This window comes from Rhineura floridana, chromosome 4, assembly GCF_030035675.1.
Source record: "Rhineura floridana isolate rRhiFlo1 chromosome 4, rRhiFlo1.hap2, whole genome shotgun sequence".
In the NCBI taxonomy this organism is placed as follows: Eukaryota; Metazoa; Chordata; class Lepidosauria; order Squamata; family Rhineuridae; genus Rhineura; species Rhineura floridana.
Genome location: NC_084483.1, coordinates 44,393,673 through 44,416,050, shown reverse-complemented (window position 1 = coordinate 44,416,050; position 22,378 = coordinate 44,393,673). Strand labels below are relative to the sequence as shown.

The window sequence follows — 22,378 nt, the reverse complement described above, 5'->3', positions numbered from 1 at the left end:
CGCTAGTTGGTCTACACAATACTGAGCTAGATGGACCAATGGTCTGATGCAGTATAAAGCAGCTTCCTATGTTCCTACATCATGGAAAATTAGAAGGGGTTGGAGCTTTGCTGAACATTTGAATTACAGAAATTGCCACAGTATTGCCATTCACTAATGAAAAAATAATGTGATTGAATTGCCACTTTCCAGTCATTTTTAACTTCATATGTGTATTTGGCTAAAATCTAAATCACTTACACGTTAAAAGTTTACAGCACTTGACAATTTGACTGGGTTAATATCTTTAAAAAGGCAAAAGAACAACTAATGCTTAGGCTGAAATCCTATGGTTCATAGGAAACCATCCCAGGGACCATCATATGTTTCAGATCTCCCCCTCTGAGAAAGAAGTCCACCCTCAGAGAGGAAGATTTGACCATGTGAGGCCCTCCCAGTCCCCATGGAAACCTCCACACCCCATGCCTTAACAACGTAGGTAGAGGCAAGGGGTTGTTGTTGGGAGAGTGGATCCATCACCCTGCTTCCCCAATTCACCCCCAGAACAGAGGCCAAACAACACCAGCCCTGGACGTGGCATAGTTTATTTCCCTTCCATTGGAAACAATGGGAGAAAAATCATAAAGTGTGTGGGGTGGAGAAGAGACAAGACAAGCACTGCTCCTTCCTCTCATCTGTTGTGCACCCAGGAGGATTTAGGATGCTTTGGATCCTCTGTCTTTGGACTAATCCTAACCCCTTCCCTGCAAACAGGATTGCTCTGGTAGTTGCTATTTAGTGTGACTGTCTTGGCCAGGATCCAAAAAGCTGATTGCAAATTTGTGTATTTTTTTCTTCTTAAGAAAGAAGCAGCAGCAGAGATTAGTGCTATACCATGAGCTCCTTTTGCAAACTCCCTCCATTTTAGAAAAGGCATGTCGCGTGGCATGAACTGTTGCTGTTCAAAAGCCCAAAGCTCCCTTGGTTGTAAGGTTCTTTGGATCCCAGTCCTCTGCTCTCAGTGTAAATTGTCATCTAGGCGTGCCGTTTACTATAAAAATATTATAATATTAATGATCAATTTAAACTTGGCTAAAAATAAAATAGAGCAATTTCCCCTGCTTCACTGGGAAAATATATATAATTCAAAAGATATGCATTACAATCTTCTAACAAATATTAACTTGGAAGTTAACCAAAAACCAAACGTTGTTCTATTTAAAATACTACTGCTTTAATCATGCCAAAACAAAATCTTACCTAGAGCAAGTTTAGCCATTTGTAAATTGTTGATCCAAGATTGTTTGATGGCAGGGGTAAATGTATTGAACACAGCTGTAAAGAAAGTAGGCCGTCCTGATCTATTAGGAAAAAAGAAGAAAATTAAGTGATTCAACCCACTCATTCGGTAGAAAATGAGGCTTTCTAGGTTTCAGGGTAGTATAATATAAACTGTAAACCCCATGCAACAGACAGATCTGATTTTTCCATGTGTGCTTTTGTGCATGTTCGTCCACCCATGAGAGTTTTCAATTGCACTCTATCGCAATGTTTCCTGCCGCACTAGCGGGTGGTGCTTGATGGGATGCATTCACACTGTGTGTTGCTTATCCCCTCACCTCAATTAGTACTTCCCCACCCACCCCAATCTCTGGAAACCTGAGGTCCATTGTTGACACACACACAGATATTTGTTTACCTATGCACACAACCACGTTTTGTTATGTTTTTAGATACAGCTTTTACAATATACTGGACTTGCCCAAAATAGTGGGGTTTTTTAAGTGTCATAACAGGCCCCACAAGCAGCCCACTGAAGAAGGCTTCACAAATGGAAGTAGGGGATGTGGTGATGAGGCACCCAGCAAAATGTCACCACACACATTAAAAAAATCCGCCCACACAATGTGCTTCAGTACATCCACAGATGAGAAACATGATTTTTTTATTGGATTTTTTTCCTTTTCCCCATTATCTACAGACTGGGAAAATCTGAATTAAATGGGAGGAAGTGCATGCTGCCACTCAGACAATGACAATTTCACATGGATGATGCATAGAGTCCACTTTAAGCTGCCATGTATACGCAGCCATGATCTGTTTTCTCCCATCCAGAAGCTGTGGTTTGTTTGCAACCCAGCTTGCTTCTTCCTCCACAACTCTAGAGCTGCCTTCAGAAGAAATACATACTTTCCCTTCTCATGGTGCTTGTTTTGGTGGAGGCTCAGCCACCTGCTTTCTCTGGGTGTTTGGCAGCGACTGCTACACTGAACATTGCCCTCAAGTGCAGTACTAGATTGTACTAACTTGTCCTGCTTTCCTGGAAGCTGAAGTTGAATTCTACAGCGGTCTGCAGCTCTGATTTCATCTTCTTTTTTCAAAATGAGTTTTTGCAAACCTGAGGTCCAATCATGTGCCACTGATTGATTTAAATTCTGAAAGGAAGGGGAAAAGAAAATAAGATTCTGAAGTCCTCACAGGCTCATTTTCAGTTTGTGTTTTCAGTTTCTCCCACCACCTTGCCCAGTATGATAGACACCAGCAGCCTGATCACAACAAAAGCAGTAAGACTTAGAGGCTAACTACACATTACATATGAACAGGACTACCACAGCCCTAAGAAACAGATACTTAGAGGGTGCACAGTTTGGAGAAGGAAATTGTTTTAAGGCCCCTTTCGCTCCACTGCTTTTCTATTTCAACTGCTCCCCCTCCCAAGGGTTTTTTCTGAAGAGACACACATATGGGGCTCTTAATTATGTGTACTTAACTAATTTCCCCAATGCAACAATCTTAAGTGCACCTACTGTGGAACAAATCCCATTAACTCTGTGAGATTTATTTTTGAGTAAATAAGGATCGCACTGCGCAACATCTGTAATCTAAGTATCTAGAAATACCAGCTCATGGATTGGATTGAAAACCAGATCCAAACTGTATCACTTACTTTTGCTCATGAGAAACTCAGAGGCCTGATTCACATGTCATGATAAGCCATTGTTTGTTTTAAACCATGGTTTAGTATGAATATGCCTCCCCACTCACCGACCCCATCTCTATGGGTTCCTGTATGGCTTCTTCTCCTCGTCATGCAGCACAAGGCATAATATGGCTTGTTACATCCTCTGAACCCAACCTGTGGTGAGCTTTTGATTTATTTAAAACAAAGCTAGCCACACTCCAAGTTCAGACAACACAACAAACCATACTATGGATTGTTTGAGCCATGTATGTGTGTATGAGAGAGAAGCCATGCCGGAATCTATGCAGCAGAGGGGAGGCACATTCACACTTGGTTTATCATGATGGGCAAATGAAGCTAGACTCTTGAGCTGAGAGTAGGCCTCGAAATCTTGCTTATACACAAACACCAGAAGTTGGTTAAAATCACATTATTTATTTATTTTATTTATTATTTAATTTATATCCTGCCCTTCCTCCCAGCAGGAGCCCAGGGCAGCAAACAAAAGCAGTAAAAACACTTTAAAACATCGTAAAAACAGACCTTAAATACATTAAAACCAAACAACTTTAAAAACATTATTTAAAAAAGCTTTAAAAACATTTTAAATAAAAAGGGTTAAAAAAACATATTGTTTAGAAAAAAATGTTTTAAAAAAACATATTAAAAGCAATTCCAACACAGAAGCAGACTGGGATAGGTCTTAACATTACTTAGCAACATATCAATAAAATCTAAACTGTCCACAACTAGAACGGTACCATGGTTGAGTTTAGTTCAGTAATTGTGTTGCATGTGTTTAAGACTCGGCCATCAAGATTACATATTCTGTTGTCTTGGCTACAGGCTGGATCCAGAGACAGAAAAGTAGAACTCTGCTTGTGCATCAGGGCTTTCCTGCCTCTTCCACCTAACAGACTTCTGTGCCCCAAAACCATTCCAGAGGGTCAGCGGACCCTCCGGAATGGTGTAGAATGGGGTGTGAAGTGACTGCTGCACAATGGGGAAATCAGAGGAAGTTGGCAAGGCTGTCTTACAAAAGTGGAAGTGATTTTCTGCTCATGCAAGACATCTCTGGATTCAAGCATATGTGAAAGTAAGTCTTGAAATAAATTATTCCCATGCAAATATTATTAAAAATGTAATTCATTAGTTGGAATCATTTTGCAATACTGCCCTAAAATGTTTTTAGTTGAGTAGTCTGAAGAATGAATTCAGCTATAAAAGTATACTAATGTGCTTACACTTAAACTACAGGCAATGGCAGCTGACCCATGTGCTTGCATGCCATTGTGCCTTAATCACATCTGAAGGAGGAGACTGAAAGGGCAGGGATGTGCATGGAGTTCTGATCCTTCCCTCTCCTGCTCTTACCCATAAGTCCGTTCTCTGAAGTCCCCATTCCTTTCACTTAGGTTCAGGAACCAAAAGAAGCCCAGCTGAGAGCAAAGCACTTAGGAGTTGTTAGGGACTCCAGAGAGAGAAAGAGACAGACAGCAAGGGAAGAGAGTTCAATATTCCCACCCACCCACTGTCCCTTTAACCACGTGAAAGCTAAAGTTTCCACTTGACCAGGGCAGAACGGAATCAGATGACATCGGTCTGCTGCTGTCATGTGTAATTAGCGTCTGAGAAAAACTTGCACAGATGTTCACAAAGTATAACAAATGGCCAATCAAAAAACAGTAACAAAAACTGTTTTAGATAAGTACTTAAATGCTGGCTAGACAGTATAGCATTCTGTATTAAAGCAATTTAACTACCAATATCAGCACCTGGAGGCATTCAAGAGGCAGCTGGACAGCCACCTGTCGGGTATGCTTCAATCTGGATTCCTGCATTGAGCAGGGGGTTGGATTTGATGGCCTTATAGGGCCCTTCCAACTCTGTGATCCTATAATTCCATGGCAATATTTTCTTAAATTTGCAACACGCAGTTCTGTGTGCTACTGGATCAAATTAGGAGCTGAAAAGGTGCAGTTATTATTGCACTGCAACTCAAACATAAGAACAGCAAGGTAAAACAAGATCAGCAAGGCATCTATAATCTACTTACAACTCTAAATGTTAAACATTTAACATTCAACCAATTACGGTATGAACAGATTAGATGTGCTGGCTAGAGCGCACACACTCCTTTATCCATTGGGAAAACGTGTTTGAGAAGCAACTCATATTAGTTGTTACCTGGTAGTTTCCTTTAAGACTGCCTATTAGTTGACTGATTTGTCCAACTACATTTAAGTCATGCAAGAGATTCTGCAAATCATGGTAAAGATGCCCTGGTCCCATATAAAGCTTATCTGAAATACATTGAAAACATGCAGTTATATATATACAAGAGTATAGTATGAGATGTCACAGGTACCTTTGTGGCTGAATACAAAAGAACAGCATCTTTTATTTTCCTGTATTTTCAACAACAAAAATAATACTTTTGCTCATTCAGGTGAACACAGAGTTTCCTTTTTCAGGTTGACATTGCACTGAAAAAGACTATTTAAATTGAATACCTTTTTGTGCTCTTCTCCACTGAAAATCAATGTATTGATTAAATTGCATTTGAAATAAATGGGAAAAATCAGTTAGTGGAAAAATCAGACAAGGTGGATGCTTACAGACTACAACCAAGCCGAAGTACTTTTGAGTACTATCAGAATTAAAATGTGATGAGAAACTGCTTGTTACAGGACTTGCAGAAGCTTGAGCTGCTTTTTAAACTGAACAGTGACTTGTTCTTTGGCATCTGCCTGTAGCAGAAATAGTAAGCAAAGCTCTGGGTACACACATACTTACCTGTTCAGAATTGTGGATTGCAGAATACACTAATGGCCAAAATAGCTAATGGCCACCATTCTTGCAATTGCCAGTTTGTTGTGTGTGTGTGTGTGTTGAAAAAAATAGAAATAGGAAGTGTGGAAGCTCCAATCCAGACCCTGATGGAGGACTTGGGGTTTAATCCATTGCCTGTATTGTGGTTCTCATTTGGATGCTCCCCATTGTTTGAATCAGGACAAAAGCTCCCACTGGCAGTACAAGCTTTGTTCCTGCTGCAAATACCGGGTGAGTCTCCCAACCCTGGCTGGAACCACAGTTGGGGGCAAAGGGTTAAAGCCCCCGCACTAGGGTCTCAAAGCAATTTGGGGGCCCCTGCACCTACTATCCACTCTTCTAAAGAAAAATTGCTAATTGCATGAAAGGTGTTGTGTCTACTTTGGCCTCAAGTTACAATGATTAATGCTGGGGTGTAGTGATGGATACTACAGCTGATCAGAAAACAAGCTTTATGTTTTCATTACTATTATCTTACAGTTCCAAGCTAAAAATGTGATTTTCCCCCTCCATATTTTGGGACTGAATATCACAACACATTTTTCAGAGAAAAACTGCTCTGATCTGATCTAGCACAGTATTTTAGATAAATTATACACAAGCATTTCTGTTTTCCTACACACATACTTCTTTTTTTCCTATACCCCCCCCCAGGAAACCCCACACAATGAGGGGGCATATTCAGCCTGCTGACAAATGGTACTAAATCAAAAATAAATCAGAATTAGTAAACACTAGCTAAAGCTTTTTGTTTCAGAATCCAAACAGCAAGTGATTAGAGGAAACTCTGTATATTCAGGTTAAATTATTTGAGCACATCAAGAAATAATTACTAGGGCTGTCACCCAATTAAAAGAAATCTTAATTGGTTCATATGAGTTTTAATCAATTAATAGTCTTGCATCAGTTAACATTGTCAACAGAATTTCTGAAGCAAAATGTACACTTGATTTTTAAATTATTTATGCAGGCATTATTCCCTCAAATGCCATAGTGTTGGGGTGCTTCCAGACAGGTGTTTATCGTAGGAGTTGTGCTTCTTATGCATGCATGTTTTTTCCAGGATCCGCACAATACTATTGGCATCAAAATGTCAGCCTGGGCTTTCCCTCCATTTAATCAGGATTTACCCTTTCCAGGGGAAATCCAATCATTTGCCAACAACCCACTTGCAAAATCTCAGCAATCCATTTACATTTAAAATATTAAGTCTCCATCTGGATACACCCATAGACAGTTTATTTATATACTCCATTTTCCACAAGTACATTTGGGTTCAAAGTGTTTATTTTCTGTAAACCAATTTGAGCCCAAATGAAGTTGTAATCTAAATTCAATAATATAAATAAATAAATAAATAAAAATGTAAGCCCTAAATCTGTCATGCCGCAGTTCACAGCCCAACAGACAGGTGGCACAGTGCACTATATCGCAGCACTAGACGAGAGAGGAGGCAGCTGGGAGTAGCTCAGGCAAGCTGTGGAGGATCATTCCTGACAGGCTGGTCTAAAAAGGTAAGGGGAATGCAGGGGGGGCTTAGCCAGCTCTAAAAAGGAGAGGAGAAAGCAGAAGGGGGCCATCAGCCACCTCTAAAGGGGAAGTGGAAGCATGTGCAGCCAGGTCTAACCCCCCCGCTAACTCACTAGAGCTTTTTTGCTCCCACCTTTTGCACCAACAGGTGTCAATCATGTGACATTGGGGTTGCCCTGCAAGGTTGCCCACAGGGTGATTTAATGAGTTCTTCCAGGGGGAGGGGGTTGGCAAGGTCTAAGGGTACAGGAATTGGTGAGAGGCTGTAGGCAGGATTGACAAGCAACGTGAGAGGGACAGAGTCCCTAATAAAATCACTAAAACATAGAACACTGTAAATTCAATAATTATCAACTCATTTAAATATGTTAAATGAAAATGAAGCATAGAGCTTACCAATACATCAATTAACAGTATCCCAGAGTAGCGGCATTAGTGCCTAGCAACCCCCACCCGTCCCCAACTTTTATATCTGGGGCCCTTCCAGACTTCTTCTGCATTCATGATGATTTGTGCTCATGATGGTGTTGAGGCAGTTAAATGCAATCCTGCTTTAAATCCTGTTCTTGTCTGAAAATGTTTCAGGGCAGACCTACTACTTTGTTTCTAGTAAGTCATGTCCTGTAATTTCCTGCTGAAAACTTTGTTTACATCAAATGTTCTGGGTGGTGGTTGCATCCCACACTTTTTTTTCCCATGTAAGAGTGCCCCTCCAAATGGCATAATGCAACATTAGGTTAGCATTGTAGAACAAATAATAAAGCAGAATGATGTGTGGACAGTCCTGCATAAATCAACCACTAATGCACTATTATTGTGTTAAAGACATGTTGCAGAATACAGGCACAGGCGAACACCAGGTTTGAGGGGGCCCTAGACTCCAAAGGCCAGAAAAATCCTCACAGTTCTTCTCGCAGCTTCTTCCTTGTGGAAACTCCTGCAGCAGAAGAGTGGGACATGGAAACTGGAAGCAGCCTTTCTCCAGGGAAGACATTGGCCCAGTTCACGTCATATTAAATGATAACTAAAAAACATAGTTTAAATCAGGGCTTCCCAAACTGTGGTCTGTGGACCACCCTTGGACCATGAGCTTCATTCAGATAGTCCATGGCATGTCTGCATAAAATATATTGATTTTTCATTGCATTTTTGTTGCTTCTTTTATTTCTTTTATTTTTAAAAAAGTTCAGAAATTGGCTACTGTTTTTCTGTCTCCCACAGAATATGTTGGCCAAATTTTTATCACTGCTTATTCCTAAATGTCAGTTATTCCATTCATGCTCAAAAAGAGGGAAAGAGAAAAGAGAAGAACAAAGAGATAGAAAAAAATAGTAAACAGAATATAAAAGTGGACGAAAGAAAAAGAAAAAATCAACGTCAAAGACAAGGCAAAAACAGGACCAGAGTACTCATATTCAAATAACCCCTTCATTTTACAAAATCTCTAGCTGTATAAAGGGAGACAAAAAATATTTTAAACTATAATGTTAAATATGTTGTTCTAATTTAAATTATTCATCAAACTACAATTATTTAAATTTGTTGTTATGTGCCTTCAAGTCGATTATGACTTATGGTGACCCTATGAATCAGCGACCTCCAAGAGCATCTGTCGTGAACCATCCTGTTCAGATCTGTGGCTTCCTTTATGGAATCAATCCAGCTCTTGTTTGGCCTTCCTCTTTTTCTATTCCCTTCTGTTTTCCCCAGCACTAATGTTTTTTCTAGTGAATCATGTCTTCTCATTATGTGTCCACAGTATGATCATCTCAGTTTCATCATTTTGGCTTCTAGTGATAGTTCTGGTTTAATTTGTTCTAACACCCAACTAATTGTCTTTTTCGCAGTCCATGATATCTGCAAAGCTCTCCTCCAACACCACATTTCAAACGAGTTGATTTTTCTCTTATCCACTTTTTTCACTGTCCAACTTTCACATTCATACATAGAGATTGGGAATACCATGGTCTGAATGATCCTGACTTTAGTGTTCAGTGATACATTTTTGCATTTGAGGACCTTTTCTAGTTCTCTCATAGCTGACCTCCCCACTCCTAGCCTTCTTCTAATTTCTTGATTGTTTTCTCCATTTTAGTTAAGGACTGTGCCAAGGTATTAACCTTGACAAGTTCAAGTTCCTCCTTGTCAACTTTAAAGTTATATAAATCCTCTGTTGTCATTACTTTAGTCTTCTTGACGTTCAGCTGTAGTCCTGCTTTTCTGCTTTCCTCTTTAACTTTCAACAACATTCGCTTCAAATCATTACTGGTTTCTGTTACTAGTATGGTATCGTCTGCATATCTTAAATTATTGATATTTCCCCCTCCAGTTTTCACACCTCCTTCATCTTGGTTCAATCCTGCTTTCTGTATGATATGTTCTGTATATAGATTAAATAAATAGGGTGATAAAATACACTCCTGTCTCACACCCTTTCCAATGAGGAGCCAATCAGTTTCTCCATATTCTATCCTTACAGTAGCCTCTTGTCCAGAGTATAAGTTGTGCATCAGGACAATCAGATGCTGTGGCACCCCCATTTCTTTTAAAGCATTCCATAGATTTTTGTGATCTACACAGTCAAAGGCTTTGCTGTAATCTATAAAGCACAGGGTGATTTTCTTCTAAAATTCCTTGGTCCGTTCCATTATCCAATGTATGTTTGCAATATGATCTCTCTTTCCTTTCTAAATCCAGCTTGGACATCTGGCATTTCTCACTCCATATATGGTAAGAGCCTTTGTTGTAGAATCTTGAGCATTACTTTACTTGCATGGAATATTAAGGCAATTGTTCGATAATTACTGCATTCCCTGGGATCCCCTTTCTTTGGAATTGGGATGTATATTGAACTCTTCCAGTCTGTGGGCCATTGTTTAGTTTTCCATATTTGTTGACAAATTTTTGTCAAAATACAATTCATCAAAATACAATTATTTAAATGGCTAAATAAATTATATGGATAATTGCTGTCTCTTACTCTCTCATTCCAGAAATTAATGAATAAAGCCCAGTTTTCAGTAAAATGATTGTTTTGTTGGTATTTTAATTCTCTTTTCTGATAAATTAGTTTAATCACCAGGGCCACTTCCCATATTTTTCTTCACCAATTGATCAAAGCTGGACTGCTTTTACTTTGCCACAGTTGAGCAATACAGAATGTAGCAGCAGTCAATCGAGTTGAAACCATCCGTAAATCAAATGGAATGCAAACTGTAATACAATAAAATACAATATAGGAAAGAAAAGAAGCAATGAAAATACAATTAAAAATGATGCAGCATCTAACACAGCACATTACAATTGCTACAACAGGCAGAAAAATCATTAAGTGGTCTGCCAAGACTCTTAGCGATTTTTCAAATGATCCATGAGGGGGAAAATTCAGGAACCACTGGTTTAATGTGAACATGCAGGTGCTTGTTCACATTGCTGAAAAGTTATTGCTCCATTCTTTCCCTGCTCTGCTATCAGGCAACAAGCCAGAGTCTGGTTTGTTCTGATGTTTGAACCAGACCTGTGCTTGGTTTCTCTCCAAACAAAAGACAGATTTGGGGGTGGGGGATAGCATGATTTTGTTAATATAAATGATCAATCAACTGCATAGCAATAAAGCACAAAGGAAAGTGCAATTATCTTCCTATCCAGTGTTAAGAATATAAGAAGAGCCTGCTAGATCAGGCCAGTGGCCCATCTAGTGCAGCACTCTGTTCTCACAGTGGCCAAATGCCCAAGGGAATCCCACAAGCAGGACCTGAGTACAAGAGCACTCTCCCCTCCTGTGGCTTCCAGCAACTGGTTTTCACAGGCATATTGCCTCTGACTATGGAGGCAGAGCACAGCCTTCATGGCTAGTAGCCATTGATAGCCTTATCTATTTATTTATTTATTTATTTATTATTCGATTTATATCCTGCCCTTCCTCCCAGTAGGAGCCCATGAATTTGTCCTTATCCTCCATGAATTTGTCTAATCCTCTTTTGAAGCCATCCATGTTGGTGGCCATCACTGCCTCTTATGAGAGCAAATGTCATGGTTTAACTGTGCGCTGTGTGAAGAAGTACTTTCTCTTCTCTGTCCTGAATCTTCCACCATTCACCTTTGTTGAACGTCCACAAGTTCTAGTGTTATGAGACAGGGAGAAAACCTTTTCTCTATCCATTTCTCCATGCCATACATAATTTTATACACTTCTATCATGCCACCTCTCACTTGCCTTTTCTCTAAACTAAAAAGCCCCACATGTTGCAACCTTTCCTCATAGGGGAGTCGCTCCATCCCCCCATCATTCTGGTTGCCTTTTTCTGAACCTTTTCCAACTCTACAATATCCTCTTTGAGGTGAGGTGACCAGAACTATACACAGTACTCCAAATGCGGCCACACCATAGATTTATACAACAGCATTATGATGTTGACAGTTTTATTTTCAATACCTTTCCTAATGATCCCTTGCATGGAATTTGCCTTTTTCACAGCTGCTGCACTCTGGGTCAACATTTTCATCAAGCTATCCACTATGACCCCAAGGTCTCATTCCTGGTCTGTCACTATCAGTTAAGGCCCCATGAGCGTATATGTGAAATTAAGAGTTTTGGCTCCACTATGTATAACTTTACACTTGTTTACTTTGAACTGCATTTGCCATTTAACGTCCATTCATTCAGTTTGAATAGGTCCTTTTGGAGCTCTTTGCAATCCCTTTCTGTTTTAACAACCCTGACCAATTTAATATCATCAGCAAACTTGGCTACCTCACTGCTCAATCCTAACACTAGGTAGTTTATGAACAAGTTAAAAAGCACAGCTCCTAATACCGATCCTTGGGAACTCCACTTTCTACAGCTCTCCATTGGGAGGACTGTCCATTTACTCCTACTCTCTGGTTTCTGCTACTTAACCAATTCCGGATCCACATGAAGACCGCTCCTTTTATTCCATGACTGCTAAGCTTACTCAGTAGCCTTTGGCAAGGTACCTTGTTGAAAGTTTTTTGAAAGTCTAAGTACCCTTTGTCCACCGGATTGCCTCTATCTATATGCTTGTTGACACTCTCAAATAATTCTAATAGGTTGTGAAACAGGACTTTCCCTTGCAGAAGCAATGCTGGCTCTTCTTCAATAAGCCTTGTTCTTCTATATGCTTGGTTAATTTATCTTTAATAATATTTTCTACCAGTTTTCCCAGGAGAGATGTTAAGCTAATTGGTCTGTAATTTCCAGGATCCCCCCTGCATCCCTTTTTAAAGATTGACATTACATTGGCCACTTTCCAGTCCTCAGGTATGGAGGCAGATCTGAGGGACAAATTATATATTTTGTTAGATCAGCAATTTCACATTTGAGTTCTTTGAGAACTCTCGGGTAAATGCCATCCAAACCTGGTGATTTGTCAGTTTTCATTTGGTCTGTTCCTGTTCTATCTAATAAAAAGGCCTTATCTTTGAACATTGGGAGAAGAGAATTCTATTTCCAAAATGATAAAATTGTCAGAAAAAGATTGTCATAGGTTTCCAGTGAGCAGGAGATGGCACTTCTGTGTTCCTTCTGCTCTTCCCCATGGAGAATCGTATGATGAAGTAAACTCAAGTTACAAAAACTCGTGTCTGTTTTGAAAACACCTGCTTTGTATTCAAGGAGGGCACATACTATTTTTAACACCTGTACCTACATACAATCATCACATAGCCACACAGCCTTTATATCAGCAACTTGGAAAGCAAAACACTTGAAACCCCAAAAGAAATAACAATGCTTGAGGACCAAGGAACATCTGATCTAAGTAAAGTAGATAGAATTTGACCTGTTATACGGACATGACCACAACTTTCCTGTGAATCAGTCTGGGCATTCAATACTCATGTGCCAAATACAATTAGACAGAATAGGAAAAGAAGAGTTTCCTGACAATATGCAGTATTATTGAGATGAAACACAAAGTCAATTGTATGCTTGAACGTGATGTCAATTGTGAATAATACTGTGAAGGATGGTAGAGCAAGATGCGACAAGGCAACTACGGTTCTTGCAAGGGCAAGTATGCACGTTTTGATTCTGCCTACTGAGCCATCTGCTTGTAATCAAGCAAAGCAATGAAACATGCTAGGTCTGCAAGGGGAAAGAAACCAAAAGATATGGGAACCTGAAAACCCATCTTAGGCCTATAGCTAACGTCTTTCTTTTGGTATAATATTGTATTACTGCCTGTGAGGGGTGAGGGGAAATGATACAACTGTTCTAAAGCTGTACAACAGAAAAAGAACAAAAATTAACCAACTGAAGTTCAAATATAGATTTGCATTTAGCTTGATTTTGTCCAAACAAGAGAGTTAGCAGCCCAATAATTATGAGATGGCCAAAAGAGAGGCTTAATATATGCAGCAGCTCCTAAAGGCAGCACTGGATCCTCATCCCCATTATTATTTTCATAGTATCTAGTATCTAGTATCTAGTGATACTTCACTGTCTGACAGCACAGGTAACTTGCCTAAGACTTTCTAAAGAGGAGAAAGAAGGAAAAATTGGAGCAGGAAAGAAACCATACAGATATTATCCCAAGGGGGGGTGGGCAGGAGAGAGAGAGGAAGAACTCTCCAGAGTCTGTTCTCCAGAGCCATACTGCAGATCAGGAGTTTATCCTCTTGTGCCGGGCGATCAGAGATACCCTCTGCAAGGTTGCAATAGGGGAACTAGGGGCAGGTGGAGTCCTGCAGACCCCATTAGAAGGGCATTTCGGTGAATAGTTGAAGGAAGAAGTGTTTCTTTGAGATTTTGATTAAGACTGTATGTGCTATAGTTTAATGTGCATTCAGTGCACTCTGTGTGCCTTTTTAAAAGTGTTACACAATATCAACCCCAATCCAGACAAATCCCATTTCTTTCAATGAGTTAATGCATTTTTTCCACAAACCAGTTTTGATGCAAAAGAGAGTATAAAACTGAATAAATCTGCCCTAAAGCCCACATATGTACAAATGAAAGTGCATGTGAACAGTACTTTTCTTACCGGAGTGGTTCCCCACCATGGTGATGTCACAGTGGGTGTATACTACAGTGGAGCACTCGCTTTTCTTTCTGCCTCTTGGGACCATCACTTACCTCCACATCAGCTTCTGCTTTACTAGTGGGCTACTGGCGCGGCTGTGTGCAACACCTACTCTTTTTTTTTAACCCACTGTTTTGTAAACGTCTGGTATATCTAAGTGGCCAAGGCAGGGCAGCAGTAGTGGGGGCGGTGGCCTGGGCAGGTGGGAGGCTGTAAGATTTGTGAGTGCTGGGGGAGGGGAATGGTTTGTGAACGCCTCTGTGTGTACATGTGTGTGTGTGTTTGGAGGTGCCTGGGTGCTGCGTGTGTGTGTTTGCACGCACGAGAGTTGCTGTGTTTGTGTGTGAGAGAGAGAGTCTTTCTGTGAGTGTTTGGGGGTGGGGGGTTGATGAGTGCAGTGAGCAAGGGGGCTCTGCCCCTTAGTGAAAGTCATAATTTCACTGCATTCCATTCTAGAGGAGTGTGACTTTTAAATGGTCTAGATGTTATCTGTGTCAATTAAAACAGTTTATATAAGGCAGGCTGGGATCTACTCTGAGATGTGGATTTCCACTATGCTTTAGCACAGTCGGTTCACTTTTTAGAACTATACAGTATAGGCAAGTATGCACATATCCAAAGAACAAGAAGAATATCCAGGCAGGATAGTTCACTTCAGCCACATGGGAGTGGAAGTCCATGCAAAATGCCCTGATCTTGAATTAAGGGGCACTACAAAAACATAATATCAGACTGTTAGATGGGCTGTTAAGCAGTGGGAGTAATGGGCCAAAAGTTGCTTTTCTTGGATTTTAAAGAAACGTTTCTACTACCATTATTACTAATTCATATACTGATTTTCCAATTCCTGTGCCAGCCCATCAAGGGTTATACTTTGGGATGCCACAAGTCAGTTATGTGGCTTAGTGGTTAGTGTTGGACTGGGACCTGAGTTCAAATCTCTGCTCCGCCATGAGGATCTCTGGGTGACCTTGGGCCAGACACGCTCTCTCAGCCTAACCTACCTCACAGTGCTGTTGTGAGAATAAAATTAGGAGGAGGGAGAACCATGTTTGTACTCTACCTTGAACTCCTTGGTGGAAATGTGGGATATCAATGTAATGATAAATAAACAAATACAGGAGGAGCGTGCCAGCTTTTCACCTTATCCACCATCCTCAGATACACTGTTTTGTTACAAAGCCAGATGCTCTAGTAGTTTGTGGAAAAGCAAACCAAAAATCCTCCAGAGGCTTAGCTAAAGAGAAAGAAAAGCTTCAGAAGTGATTTAGATGCCGATCTCCCAACTCCTGGCTCTAAAGATCCATTATTAATGTCAAAGCCAGTGATAAAGCAAACAAGGTTTATTTTTAGCCCCTGCTGCTCTACAAACTTCTTGCACATTTTTTATGTAAGTGAAGCTCTTTACGTATGTACCACCCCCAACAATAGTCATTTCACTTGTCTTTTAGTTCAGTTAGAACTAGCACTGTCGCCGTTTCCATGACTACCTCTGAAAGCTTCCCCACCCCCAAGACAACAGTTGCACGAACAAACAAACTGGGTGCAGGAGGAGGAGGCAACAACAAAATGAAAGTTCTGGAGTTTGCTTAGCATGGCAATGCCAAGTAAACCTATAAGACACATTTCACAAAACATCTGGATTCCAATTTGGAAAGAACAAGGGATGCCTATTAAAACAAGCTTTGGAATCAGAGAATGGGGCCTTATTAATTTACAGCTTTCATAGTTCAGCTTTCCTCTCATTAGACAGACATTAGTTTTGGAAGTATTGTGACTCAGTTCCCCATTTTAGGAAGAATTTGTTGACACAGAGGCTCCAAGTAAAGAGGAATTTTAAGTCTATATATTCCCCACCCCCCACTACCTCTCAAACTGTTTTTGCTTACCTTTTGTAATGTCTTCTCCCCTTTTTTCACTGCTATCCTATTCCCCCCCAACTGTGCCCTATGTGGGGCTGCCCTTGAAGTTGGCCAGAAGCTGCACCCAGCGCAAAGGGTGCTGTATAACTGCTCACTGGGGCTGACTCTCACCACCATGTTATGCTGCTACTGAAAGAATTGCACTGGCTGCTAATTAGCTACTGAGAGCCAAGTTCAGGGCGCTGGTTCTGGCGTACAAACCTCAATACAGCTTGGGACCAAGATACTCAAAAGATTGCCTCACCACTCATATGCAGATTTTATCACAGCTCATCAGGAGAGGGAATCCTGCAGATACCATCTTATCAGGAGGTCTGCTTGAGACAATATAGGAATTGGGCCTTTAATGTGGTGGCACCTACCCTTTCAAACTCCCTCCCGTTTCACAATGGACAGGCATAATCTCTATTGCTTTCCAGCACCTATGGAAGACCTTCCTTTTTCAACAAAGTCTTTTAAATCCAGATCTTTATGGCAATCTGTACTTGCAATTGTAACATTAACTGGATTTGAAATTGTTTTTTTCCCCATTTGGAATTGTTTTTAATTGCTTTTACATGCTGAAATACAAGAGACCCCATACCACCAGCTACTGAAGACGCATCTTGTTAGACAAGCATTCCCGATTTCCTGACTGAACCTCCAGTTTTAATTGTTTTAAGTGCTGTGTTAATTGTTATGCTCTTATAATGACCTTATTTATTGTACATTTTAATTATGAATTTTTTAATGTTTTGATGAAATTATTTTATTACATATTTTTATTATGTGTGGCCATATTTTGATAGCTGGCTTTATATTTGTAAATATAAAGAAGCCAGTTTGGAAAGTAAGCAGCATTTAATTGAATAATAATAATATGGAGTTGTAATCCTTTTTATTTATATAATTGTTTTTATTCATGTTTTTACTGTGAAATCGATTTAAGGTATTTTATGAGAAGATATTCATAAAAAGAATTCTTTCATCCCATTAACAGCTTCCCTGTCTTATCCTGTCCCACTCTAGTCTCAGTTTTTTTCTTTAAAAATATTAACGATTTATTTATCTTCTTAATTTCCTTCAGCACCTTCTCTGACCTTTCCTTCACAGGGGAGAGACTCTCTTTTCCCCCTCTCTCCCCCCCACAAAAAACTTATCTGACTCCCAGCCACCTTTACTCACCATGCAGGGAGTTGCTGGTGCTGACACTGGTCCATCCAAAAATCTCCAGCATAGCCAGGGGGCTCATCAGGTTGTGGCAAAGGACCCACTAACAGTCCTTGGCCACCATTTAAGAAACACTGCTCTAATCTGATCACACCAATCAACATATTATTCAAAAACTCTTGGAATTCACAATGTGGCAAGGACCATCTTACCCCTTACATAACCAGTCCTCGGTCATTGCACTCTGCAGGTGAGGGACTCTTGCAGATACCATCTTATCAGGAAGTCCATTTTGCACAACATAGGAAGCGGACCTTTAGTGTAGTAGCACCTACCCTTTGGATTTCCCTCCTCTTAAATAAGACCTTTTTCTTTCAACAAGCCTTTTAAGTAAAGGCCTTATCCCAATCTGTGTTGGAATTGCTTTTAAATATGTTTTTAAAGCTTTTTCAAAAAAGATGTTTTGATTTACTATGTTTTGAAATATATTTTGTTTTAATATATTTTAAAGTCTGCTTTTAAGATGTTTTAGAGTGTTTTTAGTGTTTTGTTTGCTGCCCTGGGCTCCTTCTGGGAGAAAGTGTGGGATATAAATTTAATAAATAAATAATAAATAAAAATATAACAAGCTAAAGCAGATTTTCTTGCTCTTCACACATCATCAAATGGATTCTATCGCATGAAAATTGCTCCTATCAGGGATATGCACGGATGCATAGCTGTCATGCATGAACATCCTGTACAGTAAGATCTTTTCTTCAGCACTCGTGGTGAATGGTAAGAGTAAAGACATTAATGTCTATCTAAACTAGCCAAAAGGCTATCGGGAGGGAGGTATTGCCCAATATAATAATATATTATTGTGCTGCAAAGCACCATGTGCCCTGAAAATTACACCGAAGAAACATCTTGAATTTTTACACATGCACCCAGATGATGATTTTAAAACTTAAATATTAGTGTTGGGTTATCTGATAGAACAAAAATACCACACTGTTCCAAAGTTAGGAAAGAAGCAGTCATATGTCGGGCAGTAAAATCCTTTGGTACTTTAAGGACAGCTGGGTTGTATTAAGAAGCAAAGTGAAACTAAGCCACTATAGCCCTTATTATAGGACTATAGTAGAGAACCTCCCTTTAAAAAGATGTCATTTTATACATGCCTTAAATGTTTGATAATTGCCTGCCTTCTCTGTAGTATGAAGGAACCCAAATACACAGTGGAAAACTGAACCAAAAATTAAGTCTCCATCACAACATCTGCATCAATGCCACAAATCACCTTGGAAACCCCTAGCTGAAATAATGCAGAGCAATAAACTTGTTATGTTTGATACATCTTCATGTGCATATATTATTCCTGAAAAGCAACCCAGATAAGAGTAATATATTGTTGTATTTTCAGAGACAGAGAGAGAGAAGAACCTATTTAAATTAAAAAGGAAAGACTTTTAAGTTAACTTATTTTCACTTGATGCCCCTTTAAGGATAAGAGGATTCAAGAGATTAAATCCTGTTCACAGCTAGTTACAACAGTATTAATGTTTCATACAGATTGTATTTTAAAAATCAAGCCAAGCCAGTATCACCACAATAACTATTCTTGTTCATCACTTGAATGAAGACTGGCATCAGGCTCTTATGTACTAGCTGAACAGGACAACTTTAAGTTGTACTCACTTTCAGTAGAAACAAAGCCAGCTTCTACAGAACTCGTGTGAATTTCACAAAAAGATACTAAACCATCCCAACCATAGGGATGATCCAAGATGAAGCAATGAAGGTCTGCTAGATAGACATTTACAGAAACTAGGTAGTAGCTTTCTACCACATACCTGATTCAAAGGCATTTACATGTGATTTATAATCCTTATAATATGTAACTAAATATCTAGTCACTTCCAGGCTCAATTCAAAGTGCTGGTTTTGACCTATACAGTCGTGCACATTCCCCAAACCCTCTTGGAGATTATACATAATGACTGGAGAATGTACAAAGTTGGATGATAAACCCATTGAACAACAATATAATTTCAGATACTTGGGTTTAATGCCCAACGTTCATGGAAGTCACATCTGGATACAGTTCAGTTGAAATCCTCCCATTCCATACAATCATTGATGCTTTTCTCTAAGTTCCAAGGGGGGAGCTTAACTGCACCTGCAATTGAGGTGTTTTCATAGAAGAAGATAGCCTCTCAACTGCTGTATGGCACAGAGCTTTGGGGGTATACAAATATCTCTGCTCTTGAGGTTGTGCAGAATTCCTTTATGAGATCCCTGTTAGCTGTCCCTCAAAGTACACCTGCATTTCTTTTGAGGGCAGAAACAGGACTATATTCTATAGAATCCTGTCATCATGCTTCATTTGCCTTGTATTGGCTTAAGTTGGCTTGTATGAATGATTTGGCCTGCCAAATAAATGCTTTCTAGAACAACTGCAAATTCTGTCCAAAGCTGCTGGATAAATTCTGTTAAATCTACTCTGTCTGCTTATGGGATCAACACGGAAGTTTTACCTACCTTCTCTTCTGCTAGAGTTAAATAGCTGTTCAAAGAAAGAATCCAACTTTATTCTAAATGGTGGGACCTCTATTCAGTTACCCAAATGTCATATTTTATTTGGTACCCACTATATAAAACAACATTTAGCATGGAGCAATGCATTTTTTCAGTGGCACCCCTGAGAAAATCATTCACAGCTTTGTGACTTCAGACTATGCCCTCTGCTTTTCTGGATGGGAGGTTTTCAACATTCCAACGCAACAAAGAGTTTGTATCCGTGAATCTGGTGAAGTTGAGGATATGGTACATTATTTACTAAGCTGCCCCCTATATTAGTCCCCAAGGCTAAAATTTCTTTCCTACATCTTTCGCTCCTTGTCAAATAGACCTTCCCTGCAGCAGTTATGCATTCTGCTAGCAGGCAATGATATATTTATAACTACTCAGGTAGCAAATTTGCTCTAGCTGTAGGAAAAGTGAGAGTTAGATATCAAAAACACCTTGTGGGGTGAGTGGGATGTGCCTCAGCACTATTATGACTGTAGTATTTATACACTAAGTCATGGGGTGGGTCAGGGTACCTTTCGCTCAGGAGAGGAAATTTTATTTGAAATGTATTGCTGTTGTTCCTCTACTGTATGTTGCTGAACTGTGTTTTGTTGAAATACGACTTGTATTTTAATATATATTTTGTATTTTCCTCTTACGTATGTTCAATTGTGGTAGCCTATGGCTCTGAGCAATAAACATTTATTTCATCTCAGTCAATATATGCACATTCCGAAGGCCTGTTGGGGATTGTGGGTAATGACCGGAGAATGTGCAAAATTCAGTCAATATAAGGCAATGGTAAACCCCTCTGAACACTGCTTACCATGAAAACCCTATTCACAGGGTTGACATAAGTCGAAATCGACTTGAAGGCAGTCCATTTCCATTTTCATAAGCACATTCCCCAAGGCCTGTTGGGGATTGTGTACATTGACCGGGAAATGTGCACACTTCCCTCTTCATGGATGGATTATGTGCAATTCTCCATGAGGCCTGGGGAATGTGCACAATGATTGGTCATTATGCACATCAACTGCTCAGCCTACATTCGTCAACACACACATATATATATATAATATAGGATCACCTGATCCCACATGAGTCTACCCTCATTAGGGATGGAGTTTGCTGCCTAGTTCTGATCCACTTGTATTCTGATAGTCCATCATTCCATCCCAATCCACTTTTTTTGTTTCTGCTTGCTTTGAGGCTTGCTGATTCAATCTGCTGCTGTTGTTTTTGTTGCAAAAATAATTGCGTAATTTTTAACGTAAAAGCCTATGTAAATGATCATGGTGGTACACAAGGTTTATTTTTTCCTATTTATCACACCTACACACTTTTACAAATGCATCAACTTAGATGAAATTACAAAGATAATTATGTAAAATCCAGAAAAAAAATCCAGAAAAAAAACATGCCTATTACTGCCATGGCCCACTGCAGAAAATCTGTGCCGATTACAGCTGCAGCCCACAACAAGAAATCAGTGCAGGTCCGAAAAGGTAGCAGACTGTCAAATTCAGTCAGAATCTGGTACTAAGTCTGATTTAGCGCATATTCTCTCCCATCCCTAACCCTCATGCTAAGACCTTATATGAAAACCCTACCCTAAAGTATGATGGGTAGTGATGCCAACATGGTGAGACTGTAACTAAGAAATTTCCTCTCTAAGGATGGCCACTTTTCCAAAGATTGTTTAGGATTTTGACTGCCATATAATTTAAAATCTGCCTTGGAGTTTTGTACCTAAAAGAGGGTTGTAAAAGGTTCTTAATTAAATCTAAAAGTTGCCTGCTGCAGTTCCTAAAGAGCTTTAAATCTTGTAGTACCAACAGCACTAGTGGTCCTTAATAAGCATACTGTATGTTGCAGGATTAGAGTGCAGCACTTCTCAAAGTTCTTCCTCAATACAGCAAACCGCACTGGAAAAGAAGAGCAGGGTTGTAAATATTTCCCTACCACCATAACAGAAGGGAGTAGAAAAAGAGATGGATTGATTCCATAAAGGAAGCCACAGACTTGAACTTACAAGATCTGAACAGAGTGGTTCATGACAGATGCTCTTGGAGGTCACTGATTCATAGGGTTGTCATAAGTTGTAATCGACTTAAAGGCACATAACAACAACAACAACAGGATTACAGGTATTGCCAGTGAGAACGGGAAGAAATGCCAGAATAAGAGATGAGGCATAGAAGATGGCAGACGAGGCAAAAGACTCAGGACATAACCCTTGGAATATTTAATCTATGTGATAATGAGTTAATAATAGTAGTTATAAATGAATTCTTTATATATAAAACTTTAATTTTGGGGGGGAACACTACCAAAACCCTTCCCTTTAAAAAAAAAGCTTGCAAAGTACATTCTTAATTTTGGCAAGTCTCTAGGGTTAAGTCAGG

The 22,378-nt window shown here is 39.7% G+C and overlaps 1 protein-coding gene across 6 annotated transcripts in view; it reads right to left on the bottom strand.

Annotated features, from left to right (window-relative positions):
* The window catches only part of ARHGEF10 (Rho guanine nucleotide exchange factor 10), a 164,303-nt gene that overhangs the window by 47,834 nt on the left and 94,091 nt on the right, over positions 1–22,378 (bottom strand). For all 6 annotated transcript variants that reach the window (XR_009762151.1, XM_061622894.1, XM_061622897.1 and 3 more), the window contains 3 exons: positions 5,129–5,244; positions 2,287–2,414; positions 1,240–1,340 (listed from right to left, as the gene is read on the bottom strand). Coding sequence is in view for 5 of the 6 variants with exons in the window: in XM_061622894.1 (XP_061478878.1) it covers positions 1,240–1,340; positions 2,287–2,414; positions 5,129–5,244 (345 nt within the window). In the remaining variant the exon portion in view is untranslated. The remainder of the gene's footprint in view (positions 1–1,239; positions 1,341–2,286; positions 2,415–5,128; positions 5,245–22,378) is intronic.